Raw genomic sequence first — 14,253 nt, forward strand, 5'->3', positions numbered from 1 at the left:
GTCTTTTCTCTTCAATTTTTTATGTAGAGTGGTCAGTAATGTGGAATAGTAATCTCCGGTTATTGTTCTACCCTTATCCAAAAAATCAATCATGATTACTCCATGGAAATCCCAAAAAACTGAAGCAAGAACTTTTCCAGCAGATTTTTGGACACGAAACTTCTTAGGTCTTGGAGGACCAGAGTGTCACTATTCCATCGATTGTTGCTTTGTTTCTGGATCGTAGAAATGTACCCGAGTCTCATCCATAATAACAATTCGGTTTAAGAAGTCTATATCGTTTTCAAATCGAGCACATATTGAACGCGATGCTTCAAACCTTGGTCAACGTTCCAACATTTGGGTATCCATTCTGCAGCAATTTTTCTCATGTCCAAATTGACTTGAACTATATGATGAACGCGTTCGTATGAAATATTCAGTCAAATATTCAATTCGACGGTCTGATAAAATCATGCCGTGAACTGTATCGATATTTTCGGGGAATGACACAGAAACTAGCCTTCCCGATCGGTCATCATCTTCAATGGAAAATGTACCTCTTTTGATGCTTGCAGTCCAATTTTTCACAGTCGCATTCGAAGGATATTGATCACCAAGGATATTAAGCATATCTTCGTAAATCTGCTTACCTCTTAACCCTTTTAAATACAGGTACTTGATGATGGCTCGATACTCAAATTTTCACAATTTCGGTGGACATTTTCTTTCTTCCAATTCATTGCGTAACTCTGGTTTACTTATTCGACCTCAAACTTCACACTGACACTTCTAATGAGTTATTGTTCGTTGCTATGGTAACGCAATATTTTTTTATGAATGGAGCTGGTCTAGGCTAACTAGATATCAATACATCCTCGTATGCGTTCTTATTCCAATACCACAGAGTAAATTTTCGGTGAAGCTGACCCTTCTACACCAAACAAACACGCAATAACACAATTATAGATTCCTTGATCCCAGGGATAACGCGAAATATTTGGCCTCGGTAATCTTCTGGGTTCCGTTTCCCATTCGTTCAATATTAAATCGAATTTGAAGGGAAGCTGAAGAAGAATGTAATAATTCTTTTCCATGGGCCCCATCCATTAGCTAATTGGCTTCGACAAGGAAATAAACCGCCCTTCTTTGATGTTCTAGGGGTCGCTTTCTCAGAGCTTTTTTGTCAAACTTTGCAATTCAAACGAATGCTATTATTCACTACTTCGTTACAGATGAGATGCAGTCAGTTTTTCCCCTATTATGAGTTCCACCCGGAGGTGGAGTATGGATTCAATATTTCCTGATATAACAAAAATGTTGTTGTAACGACTATACTGTTGAAGGTACGGAGTGAGGAAATTGCTCCTGATTCGTCTGACAAATATTATTTCGCTTGTATTTTTCGTTCAAAGGGAACATGCCGCCGTAGAAATGAACAACAAATATGGTACAAATTCAAATTCAATTCACTACCTACGCATATTGTCAGGCAATTTAGGAAAATATGGTTTACTATGAGCAAACTATTGAATTTTCATTTCATCCTATTACATATGGCCATTGATAATCCTTTGAAATCTATTATCAATTCGAACGCATTAAAATTCTTTATTTTTGGATACTCAAGTCAATAATTGGAATATAACATTTTTTATTTCGTTTATTCAACAAGCATTGCAGTGTCCCTTCAAAATCAATCGAATATGTATTAACGCCTCTCCAATGCCATTTCAATGTAGATTATAGTTTCTCTTTTTGTTAAATCTATATATTAAATAAAAGCGTGCAAGGGTAGAAGCATGGCGTTCGATCTGTGCCCGATTTGAAAACGATGTAGACTTCTTAAACCGAATTGTTACTATACATGTGACTTGGGTACATTTCTACGATCCAGAAACAAAGCAACAATCGATGGAATGGCGACACTCTGGTTCTCCAAGATCTAAGAAGTTTCGTGTCCAAAAATCTGCTGGAAAAGTTCTTGCTTCAGTTTTTTGGGATTGTCATGGAGTAATCATGATTGATTTTTTGGTTAAGGGTAGAACAATAACCGGAGATTACTATTCGACATTACTGACCACTCTACGGGAAAAAATTTAAGAGAAAAGTCGCGGAAAGCTATCCATAGGTGTTTTGTTTTTGCAGGACAACGCACCTGCACACAAATCTCATGTTGCCATGCAAAAAATTCGTGATTTAGGGTTTGAATTACTGGTACACCCCTCTTATTCACCAGATTTAGCTCCATACGACTATCATCTCTATCCTCAACTAAAAAAAAGTTTAAAAGGTCGTAAATTTTCTTCCAACGAGGAGGTTATGAAAGCTGTGGAGGTCTGGTTTGCAGAGCAAGAAGAAACATTTGGTTTGAAAGGTCTAGAGACGTTGCAGGTTCGCTGTAATAAATGTATACAATTAAGAGGAGAATATGTTGAGTAATAAAATATTTTTACATTGAAATTTTGTTTGGTTTTATAGTAGGTTAAGAATTTTTCAATATATCCTCGTATTTCCAACCAGACTGAAAAAAAATCTGAAAAACACCACCTCTCTTAGAATATACAGATGAAGCTAAATAAAGTCGATGCAATAAGGAAAAATCAACATTCGAATTGTATCGACCAACACCCGAGGGAAATTCAGAAACGCTTCTAGCTCCTAGGTTGTAGAAAACGTTTCAGTTGATTGCTTCAAGAAAAAACTTGAATGGATTTCAACATTTGAACGGTTTGTTTTTAGTAGAATTGAATTTTTTCATTCGAACGAACGTTTCCTAGGAATTCATTCATTGGTTCACGACGATGAATAAAACGAATTGATTTTTTTTTGCATCGCAATCAATTAGCGAAAAACTTGAGACATTATGAATCGATATCAATTCTGCAGAATTGATATAGCAATAGGTGTAAATTTAATAGTGAATAGGTAAAGAAATTCAGCATGTTACCGTGAAAATGACAATAAGTTAAGGGTAGAATTAGGTTATGCCTTGTCCTAAGGACAAGATAGGTGAATACGGGTATTATTCACTCATCCACTTGGTCCATCAGTATTCTTCTGCTTATTATTGCCAAATATTCGAGAGAATGTTTCTCCTCAACATGAAAATCCAGGAACAAGAAGGAAGTTTCTCACTTCTCTGCAGATATCGAAAAACCTTCCGCCTAAGCATTTGCATGTGACAACAGGGCCCTGGGCCGGAATATATATCGTTTTTTATGTCCAAACCCTACAACGTTTCATTTTCCCGAAGGTTGAACCCGAATTGAACAGATTCAATGGCTGTCAGTAGTTTCCTGTCGAATCTAGTGACGCTTCTTTTGACTGCGTTAGCACCCACGCGCATATGGGATTCGCATTTTTTATGGACCCGAACCCGAAGAATTCAATTCAATTCCATCTGACACATTTTTGCGCGTTTATTGCACGGGAACACGCATAACCGATGATATCTATCAGATTTTCTGATGGGGGGTTGGCAAAACTATTCCCATCCTCCTGAATTGTTTCAGGAAGTGATTTCCTTTCGACCGTTGGGGAAGATGTCCCTTTGGTTGGATTTTCCAGATAGATATTGTGATAAATACACTGCGCAAAAAAATTAACGCACATTCTGAAAATCTCAATTCTAATGAAAGTTAACTCTACATTGACTTTATAACTTATTTTTTATGTTCTCTCGGGAAGGTTTTGAACGAAACAAGACACATTAAATGGAAGAAAAATTCAGGATTTCACCGAATCTTATGTGAAAGAAGAGAAATGAACAATTTTCAAAATACTAAAATGCTGATAAGCGATTTAATACTTGGTATTTCCACCCCTTGCGTTAATTACAGCTCGGCAACGACGGCTCATACTCAAAATGAGTGATCTTAAAATGTTCCGATTTAATCCTTCCCAGATTTCTCCGAGTTGGATTCCTAAGTCATTAAGAGTAGCTGGATGATTTTCTGAAATTCTCAGCCTTCTATTGAGGTTGTCCCAAACCTGCTCAATCGGATTGAGATCTGGACTTCTTGCTGGCCATTCCATTCGAGAGACTTCAACCTCTTCAAGGTACTCCTGAACGATGCGCGCACGATGGGGTCTGGCATTATCGTCCATAAAAATGAAATTTTCACCAATGTATGGGGCAAATGGCACTACATGCTCTTCAAGAATGTTCCTTATATACTTATCAGCATTCATAGATCCATTATCAACGACCACTAGGTCTGTGCGAGCAGTCAGATACTCCACCCCATACCATAATCGATCCTCCCCCGAAACCAGTAGTATTCAGGAAATTGCACTGAGCATATCTTTCATGTGGACGTCTGTATACAAGAGAACGTCGATCACAATGGTAGAGGCAGAATCTAGACTCATCTGTGAAGAGAACTCTTTCCCAATCGGCCTCTTCCCAATGGATATGCTCTCTCGCAAAATCCAAACGCGCCCTTCGATGGGCTGGGGTAAGAGCTGGGCCTCTTGCCGCGACACGAGGCCTTAAATCATATTCCCTAAGGGGATTTCTTATTGTCTGAGTGCTAATTTGCCCCTCATGAGTTTGCTCCAGCTGAATTTGAAGGAGGCGAGCGGTTGCAAACCGTTGTCTCAACGAAGAAACTCTCAAGTAACGTTCTTGAATGGCAGTTGTTACCCGTGGTCTACCCTGTCCTGGTCTTCGGACATTCATACCTGTCTCCCTGAATCGCTGCAATATTCTGGACACACTTGTATGGGAAACTCCAAACCTTTCTGCAATTCTTGTGTATGTCCACCCTTCTTCTCGCAAAACTACCGCTTGGGCACATTCCTCTTGGGTCAAATTGCGTGTTTCGCGTTGCATAGCGATCGACTGTAGAAAATCAAACGAAATCACTAGAATTGATCGAGAACAACTGATTTTAGAATGGAGCCAATACATTCAAAATCTGATAATATCATCTTTTTTTATTCCTGCTAGGAAAAAACATCTGTATTGAAGAACACCGTTGATAGTGGATAACATATACATGCATAATTCTGATAAAAATAATTATCATTGAGAACACCTTCAGTTGCAGAATAAATTTGAGATTTCCATAATGTGCGTTAATTCTTTTGCGCAGTGTACTTTAAATTGAAGAGCTTTCGAACCAATTGAAAGCTTTATCGGATCAACATTGCTGAAACAAGTAGAAAATAAATATGAAAAGATCGTTACATTTGATTATGAAGAAATAGAAACATAATTCTGTTAAAGACAATGTTTTTTCAGGAGCTATTATGATATTCGGATATTCCATGATGGGGAGGACCTTGTGTTCATCGGCACCCCCATTTGACAACGATGGAGCTTGTTATATGCAACAGGTTAGTGAAAAATGAATTTCTTTATTCGGTCATCGAGTACAGGACTGACTGTTATAAACAGTCATTCGATGTTTTAGATCGTCTACATTCCTTTCGACTAAAATCAATACTGTACATATTTAGTGGCCGAAGGTTTCGATATCTTTGTTATCATCATCAGGACTAAGTACCTGAAGTTTAGTTTTTCAAGTTTAAACCTAATTGAATCTCGGACAGCCGTGAATCACAACTGGCTGGAGGTAACACTTTGGGATATACCCAAAAATGCGATGGGCGTATCACTCAGGGTCTGTCAAAAGAATGAAGAGGCCAGGAATGGAGCACAGAATCCTATGATTGGCTCACAACCTGTGGTAGTAAAAATTGTACCTGCAAGAAATACCATATGGTTATTTATGCCACCATTTGCTGCATACTACAATTAACCGATTTCAGAGAGCAAGAACTGATAAAGTAAAAAAGGATATGATGGAAACAACTGCATTCCTTACTCTTTCTACGTACTGCTTTCAGACAAATATGTGTTATGTGCTGCCAAGGGATCGTATACCAGAAACTGAATCTCCTAATGCACCCCATAAAAACGAAATCCTGTATCTTGGAGATTAACGTCTCTCTTCGATATTTCAAGAGCACAGGGGCCACTCCATCGTTTTTTCACCCGTTTATGCCGGTGTAGTTCGAAGATAATTGATGGTGAGAGGTGAGAGGAACCTCCTAGCATTGTAACAATTAAAATAATCATTGATGTCAAAGGGAGATTCGTTTATGCAAGGGACGCCGGTTGGGTAAGTGGCAAGGGACGTGGCAAATTCATTCTCTTACCTTCCTAATCTATGAACCAGAGAATATAATTGTTAAAGGTACAGGATCGATTCTATCACGAATGGAAATTGGTATTTCATAGGATGGGCATCATTGTTGTTATTAGGGGGATACACGCAAGGTTACGTTTTAATGTCTATCGAACCTTTGACCTGGATAATTCATTCAAAGAATGAGATTGGCGTTGGCTGTCACGATCCTAAGTTTAGCGATTTTTAGACTAGTCAAAAGTGGTTTATAATGAAGTTGGTGGGTTTTAGTAATTCTACACTAATATTTCCACTGATTTTAAACTCGGAATTTTATTTTTCCTACTACGAAAATGTGGGGTTATGACGCTTGTCAAAACATTTTTGGGTTTTTAATCAACGGAATGTTGCCCTTTCTACGTGAAAGTTTCTGTTATTACGTATTTTATCACAATGTCGAATCTCTTTGGAAAATATGTGACGAGCATAATTGAAGTTTATACAAACTGATTGATGGCGTACCAAATCTAGTTATTGGCATGGAAAATACAAGAGATCAGTATAATATCATAATATGCACTAGCTTGAGGAGAGTTATTGTTCGTTATCTTCTTTGGCTAAAGTTTGAATACGTTACATCAGTTGTAGATTTCAAAAATATCAACCCGAAGATGAAATGCATATGTTGCAGTGGTTGATAGCAATGGGTATCTCCCCAAGGAATTAACAGATAATCACAAGAATGGTAAATTCTTCTCATCTTGCATCAATATAAGTAAAGGAAATTGAAGGAAGTTTCAAGTCAAGATGAACTTCACCTTTGAACAAAAATTTCACATGAATAAACAATTAACAGGACAACTGGCGCGTATTTGTGGCTGTTCATCTCAATACATTGATATAATAATAATAATAATTAGGTATTTATTTGTACCTTAAGGTATTTACAATGTATAGGACAAGTCAAATGAAAAATAGAAAAATCAATTTTCGGGAACTTATTCTACGATGACATTCATCGAAAATCCTGTAGCGTTTCGCATCAATTCAACCAAACATAAAATTCTCAAATGCCACCACTTTTTTTCGTCTCCCAATAGAAGGAAATTCTTTGTCATCCTCTTCATTCACAATCTTTCTGATTGTGGAAATATTCAGCTGAAATATAAGTCGTTTAGATTCAGATGAAACATTATATAAATTCTCTTACATTGAATATGTTCGCTACCGTCTGACGTATTGTGGATTTTAGAATATCAGGGTATAACTATTTGAATGAGCGAACCTAAATTCTAAATAGCACTTCCTGAAACCCTGTCTCTTTTTCAATCACTTTCGGCATTTTCGTAATAAAAATTGATATTAGTTGTGGCAACGGCGTTATGACATTGACGACATTTCATGAGTGCCAACCTTACTCTGTTCTAGTTACAAAAACTTGAGCAAATTATCTCATGACCAACCGACTGCTAAAATAAATTTGAATGGAGTATAGGTGGCCCTTGAATCCCTTCGTAGAAACCGTAAACACTAGCTAGCAATCTGCGTTGCGGTGTCTGTATCTGAAAATCGAGGATGTATAAAACACATTGTACAATAAATCCCTGGCCACAAGCACGTCTTTCATGTCGCCATTCAATTCCATAAATGTATTCAGCAGATGTAGTTAAGGTCCATAATAAAGCTGAGTTCGATATCGAAAATTACGATCTCCAATTCTGCACGTCATAAGCAGCGGAAAATTGTCGATGTTATTCTGACATAAAGCGAATACAAACAATTAGATGTGCCCACGAGTGCATTTCAGGGAGACTTGTTCGACGTGCGATTTCCAAGAGGAAAATTGAGGGTTTTGTGTTGATACATTAAAATGAGGTTTTCATATTTCATAGTTCCACGTGTCAAGACCAGAAGGCGACCTAAATGTCGAGAATCTCAATGTTGCTGTTTCCCAGCAGGAATAAAAAAAGATGATATTATCAGATTTTGAATGTAGTGGCTCCATTCTAAAATCAGTTGTTCTCGATCAATTCTAGTGATCAATAGTTTTTCTTTCGTTTGATTTTCTACACTCGATCGCTTTGCAACGCGAAACACGCAATTTAACCCAAGAGGAATGTGCCCAAGCGGTAGTTTGGCCAGAAGAAGGGTGGAGATACACAAGAATTGCAGAAAGGTTTGGAGTTTCCTATACAAGTGTGTCCAGAATGTTGCAGCGATTCAGGGAGACAGGTATGAATGTCCGAAGACCAGGACAGGATAGACCACGGGTAACAACTGCCATTCAAGAACGTTACTTGAGAGTTTCTTCGTTGAGACAACGGTTTGCACTCGCCTCCTTCAAATTCAGCTCGAGCAAACTCATGAGGTGCAAATTAGCACTCAGACAATAAGAAATCGCCTCAGAGAATATGATTTAAGGCCTCGTGTCGCGGCAAGAGGCCCAGCTCTTACCCCAGCCCATCGAAGGGCGCGTTTGGATTTTGCGAGAGAGCATATCTATTGGGAAGAGGCTGATTGGGAAAGAGTTCTCTTCACAGATGAGTCTAGATTCTGCCTCTACCATTGTGATCGACGTTCCCTCGTATACAGACGTCCACATGAAAGATATGCTCAGTGCAATTTCCTGAAAACTACTGGTTTCGGGGAAGGATCGATTATGGTATGGGGTGGAATATCTTTGACTGCTCGCACAGACCTAGTGGTCGTAGATAATGGAGCTATGAATGCTGATAAGTATATAAGGAACATTCTTGAAGAGCATTTTGGAACATGATTCAATGAAAGAACAATCACAGAATTTCCACGAAATTCCATAGCCTACTTGACGATGAATTTTTTTGAAGGCACGTTACGTTTTCATGGGTTTATTTCTTTGGAACTGTATTTGTTGAAGCAGAAAAATTCGTATGCTAGTGATAATATGCATTTCTCAGTGGCTTTCGTTTCACTCGGTATTTTCGATACTCAATGAATTTTATCAAGTTTTTGTAATAAATGAATTTCGTAATGTTCTAGATATATGTCGATAACAGACAATTGAATTGATAATGTGTCTATTTCGCATCGGATATCAGGAATTACCCAATTAAAAACACTTACGACACTTATAAAACATAATACTGAGTGCTAACGATTTTTGTACCGAACAGTTCGAAGCATTGATGAAAAATATACTGGTGACATCAGACAAGTCACACCCAGAAGTCATAATTTCTTCAAGTAAATAATGAATTACCTTCACTTCATGTCACACAACCCTGTATAATCATCACCTATCCAATACGACATAATATGGACATAATGAAAGATATAATGAAAGAAAGACACAAGGAACAAACATCTGAATGGAGCACCCAGATTTAATTCAGTAATATCTTCGGGGGTAGTTGAAAATCACAAGACAAATAACTTCTTCCGATTCCGATGGAGCAAGATGAAATTCATATCAAAGCGATGAATTATTGATCCTCCAGAATCCCCTAATTTACAGAGAAAACTGACGAAATCGAAAATTCACGATACGACGGTCATAGGTTTCAATATCGTCGGATTTCACTGGGTTTTTTTTTCAAATCACGATTCTGATTTCAGTCCAGAGAATTAATGAAGCAGTCATTCTCTTTTAATTGGAAGTGGAGGCGTGGAAAGCTTTTATTATGTTATATCCTCATTAAACATGGGCATATTCCGATTTCAGAGCTCTCGAAATTATGATTGTACAGGGTGATTGATCATAAATGCCTCCCAGATTTACTTTTATGTGTAACTGTGTAGCAGGAAAAAAATGTTTATGTAAAAGTTTCATGGTCCGATACCAAGTCTTTTTCATTTGACGTACTTCAAACTTGGGTTCGAAGTTTAGAAAGATATTGTCAAAAGAAATTAAAACTTAATTTAGTAACTGTAGAAAGAATATAAGAAATACTCATTGAGGAAATGAATCTATTGAACACCACCAATCAGCAATAGAAAGACGAAGGAAAATTTATACACATCGCATCCAGCAAAATGCTGGATATACCCACTCATTTTGCACAGAAATTTATCGTTTATGATCTATTTTGCTATAAATATAAAGGATAGATACCTTTACCCGAAAGTATTCCAACTATGTGTTTTAATGTTTCTCTCTGGATCCCATGAGAATTTTTGTATTTTCTGAATCAAACCACACAGACTAAGTCGAAATATGGAATATATTTCCAGATCGGATTTTCCATAATTTTCCGTCACGCCCGAAGAAGTCAGCAATAAATCGTGAACAGGTCGTGTTTGTGGCATCTGACTTGGGGAATAACGACAAAAAACGAAGAAGATTGGGAACATTCCATTGGAAGAAGTAGCAATGGCCAGAACAAGCCGATCGTAAATTTCCCCAGATGAACGAGCAGACATGATTTTTTCGTTCACTTCTATGATACTCGTCCCAACGTTCACTTAACCTTATGTCAATCTGTTATGAATGTCCTCAAAAAGAGACAGAATGCAAGTATGGATTATAGCCGACTCAGAGCTGCTTGCCCATGGACACAAGGAGAGGATTACCTTTTCGTGGAATTTTCTCAACTTCACAGATTTTGCAGGAAGGATTTATTTTTGAAGATGTTAATCCCTCGATGTTCAACCACTATTTTCACTCCAAGCTGGACGTATTCTAAACACAATATCTCTAATTTGCAACGAATCAGACTGTAAAGCTGAAAGTTTGTCATCTTGATTTATAATTGGTGTCTTTTGTTACTCAACTATGAAGTTTGTCCCAACACTCCCAACTAAAACACTCGTCCTTCAACGCAATGGCATTCATCCAAACTCTTGGCTAAAAATTTGCATATTGGGCTTTTCGACAATGAATTTTCTGCCTAAAATATTTTCAGACCTCTTCAACTTTCGGTTATACCGGAACAACCCACTTCTTCAGATGGCTTATTTGATGACAATTCCAACAATAACTTCATGTAAAAGTCACACATATTACAATTTTTTTCGAGTAATCATCATTTTCGATTTTGCCATTATATAATATTATAACACTGTTTGCCATTTGGACCGAAGATGTACAGGCTGTTCGTGGCACCACGATTTTGATTTTGTCGTATAGTATCGCAATAATAACAATAATGGAATTTCTTTTCAGAGAAACAGATTAATCAGGAGCAGGAAGAGGGTAGCTTGCATTCTATTACTACTTGCTTGCATATTTGCAATCTGCTGGTTACCTTACCACATCATGCTTCTTTGGATGGACATCAGCAATAGTGAGGATGGCTCAATGAAGGAAACCAAAAAGTATCTCTTGCTTCTCGGTCATGCAAATTCTGCCCTCAATCCCATCATTTACTGCGCCTTATCTAGGAGGTTCAGGAACTCCATTAAAGATCTTTTCGATTTCAAAATACACTTCTCCAGGAAGAGGAACCGAATGCAGGTTTGTATACTTTGAGCTGTGTGTACGTATGTGATGAACCTCATTACCATATTTCCCTCATTTGAAATTTTTCCTTATTCTATCGAATCAATTTTTATATTTTCAGTGGGCAGACAGCAGTGGATCAGCAAGCCACCTGAACTACATGCAACGTATGAAATCTGTGCCAGTAAACAACCATCACTACGCTCTCTCCAGGCTCAATTCCAGTCAAAGAACGACAAAAACCTGTGCTGTTTGAACATGAGTGATTTTGTTGCAAGAATCATATGTAATTGTTGCAATGAAAGGTTACTGTTACATAATACTCAATGTATGGCCACGTCCGATGAAGCTGTGCAGCTTTTCCTATGAAAAGGTGGAAAAAAGATATGTATTACAATTAATTTCATTCCTCCCACACAGTATGTGATAAATAACTTGTCGTTTTGTTGCCTGATTTTTCATAAAACCAATAACGTAAGAAATTTCAGTTTAGAATTTCATTTATTACGATTTCCCATTACTTCAGTTTGGGGTATGTGAGGTAAACATGACAAGAATGTTTTTTTGTGTCGAATATTTTAGTGTAAACACTTCGATGTATGACCATATGAAGCGAGTAAATGTCATCCTACTAATTATTGAATGGTTTTTATGTACCTTTGTAAAACAAATATACCTCATACGTAAACATCATTTTTCAGTTTCTATATTCCCCCAATCTACTGTTATATTTTATGAATTGTCATAATACATTCCTGAGGATTACGAGGATGTATCTAGTTAGCCTAGACCAGTTTCATGCATAAAAAAAATATTGCGTTACCATAGCAACGAACAATAACTCATTAGAAGTGTCAGTGTGAAGTTTGAGGTCAAAAAAGTAAACCAGAGTTACGCTATAAATTTAAAGAAAGAAGATGTCCACCGAAATTGTGAAAATCGAAAAATTGGAGAACCGAGCCTTCATCAAGTAGTTAACAAGGGTTAAGAAGTAAGCAGATTTACGAAGATATGCTTCATACCCTTAGTGATCAATGTCCTTCGTATGCGACCGTGAAAAATTGAACTGCAAGCTTCAAAAGAGGTAAATTTTCCTTTGAAGATGATGACCGATCTGGAAGGCCAGTTTCTGTGTCAGTCCCCGAAAATATCGAAGCAGTTCATGACATGATTTTATCAGACCGTCGAATTGGGCTGAAACGGATATCTAAAGCACTGAATATTTCATACGAACGCTTTCATCATATAGTTCACGTCAATTTGGACATGAAAAAAATTGCTGCAAAATGGATCCCCGAATGTTTGAATGTTGACCAAAAGCGTGCAAGGGAAGAAGCATCGCGTTCGATCTGTGTTCGATTTGAAAACGATGTAGACTTCTCAAACCAAATTGTTACTATGGATGAGACTTGGGTACATTTCTACGATCCAGAAACAAAGCAACAACCTATGCAATGGCAACACTCTGGTTCTCCAAGACCTAAGAAGTTTCGTGTCCAAAAATCTGCTGGAAAAGTTCTTGATTCAGTTTTTTGAGATTGCCATGGAGTAATCATGATTGATTTTTTGGATAAGGGTAGAACAATAACCGGAGATTACTATTCGACATTACTGACCACTCTACGGGAAAAAATTAAAGGGAAAAGACGCGGAAAGCTATCCAAAGGTGTTTTGTTTTTGCAGGACAACGCCCCTGCACACAAATCTCATGTTGCTATGCAAAGAATTCGTGATTTAGGGTTTGAATTACTAGAATACCCCCCTTATTCACCCCTACTCTCGTTCATGACTAGCTTTCAATATTGGAAGGACAATTCTACGTTCAAATTCTACGTATATACGAATTCAATGAGCGTCTCCACTGATTCTGAAGCAAAATTAATATTGAGGAACCCCGTTGAGAATATCCACTTTTTTATCGTCAGATTCAATGATTGCTTTGTCTTATTCGTTTGATGGCAACCGTTATCTTCAAAATCAAGAGTAGAATGTTCATTCGTACAATAGTTGGATATAAATAACAAATTTCAACCAAAAAGCCCTCGGTATTGATACTATCTCGATTCCAATACATTCAATTATAATTTCGTTCAACACATCAGCGGAATGGTTTATCTCCATAGAATTATACATGAGACTAATATAAGATAAGAATATCTTTATCAGCAAACAGCGAGAAAATCGATATCTACTGATTTCGATGAAAATAAAGCATTCGCTGTTTAGTTGCTATGGCGCAATTTATTTTATAGGTATACCTAAATCTCAAGAGACTATGTAAATTTCATAAGAAGAATCAATGCTGTACCACTGCTAATATTCTTCCAGAATTTCGATTCGAAAATGAGTTTCTCGAAGAAGCAGAGGTATTAGTGTCTTGCCGAGAAAGTTTTAAATAACATCACCTATAGACTCTGGCAGTTAAAAAGCCTACACTGGAATAAGGGAAAAGAAGTCCACTTCGTTGTTCGTCGATACCAAGACCTGTTAAATGAAATTTCTTCCTTATATATATTCAGGATTACACATTGTCGAAAAATGTAGTTGAATTTACGCTTGTTGTGGGGCTAACTTTGGGGACCGTTCTCATGCTGAGAAATCTTATCGAACTTGTAGACATTGTATGTATTTATGAAGCACCCAATCATTGAAAAAAGATATTTCTCTATGTGTGGTAGCAATATAAAACGACCAGCAATAATTAGAAACGATTGTTCATCC

At 37.3% G+C, this 14,253-nt stretch overlaps 1 protein-coding gene across 2 annotated transcripts in view; it reads left to right on the plus strand.

The window, feature by feature from the left end:
• Positions 1-12,225, plus strand: part of LOC123307904 (neuropeptide FF receptor 2-like) — a 56,621-nt gene extending 44,396 nt beyond the window's left edge. For both annotated transcript variants that reach the window (XM_044890387.1, XM_044890388.1), the window contains exons 5-7: positions 5,228-5,322; positions 11,257-11,547; positions 11,654-12,225. In XM_044890387.1, coding sequence (XP_044746322.1) covers positions 5,228-5,322; positions 11,257-11,547; positions 11,654-11,788 — 521 coding nt within the window. In that variant the 3' untranslated portion in view covers positions 11,789-12,225. The remainder of the gene's footprint in view (positions 1-5,227; positions 5,323-11,256; positions 11,548-11,653) is intronic.
• Positions 12,226-14,253: the final 2,028 nt, after the last annotated feature.

Source organism: Coccinella septempunctata, chromosome 2, assembly GCF_907165205.1.
Source record: "Coccinella septempunctata chromosome 2, icCocSept1.1, whole genome shotgun sequence".
NCBI classification, from domain to species: Eukaryota; Metazoa; Arthropoda; class Insecta; order Coleoptera; family Coccinellidae; genus Coccinella; species Coccinella septempunctata.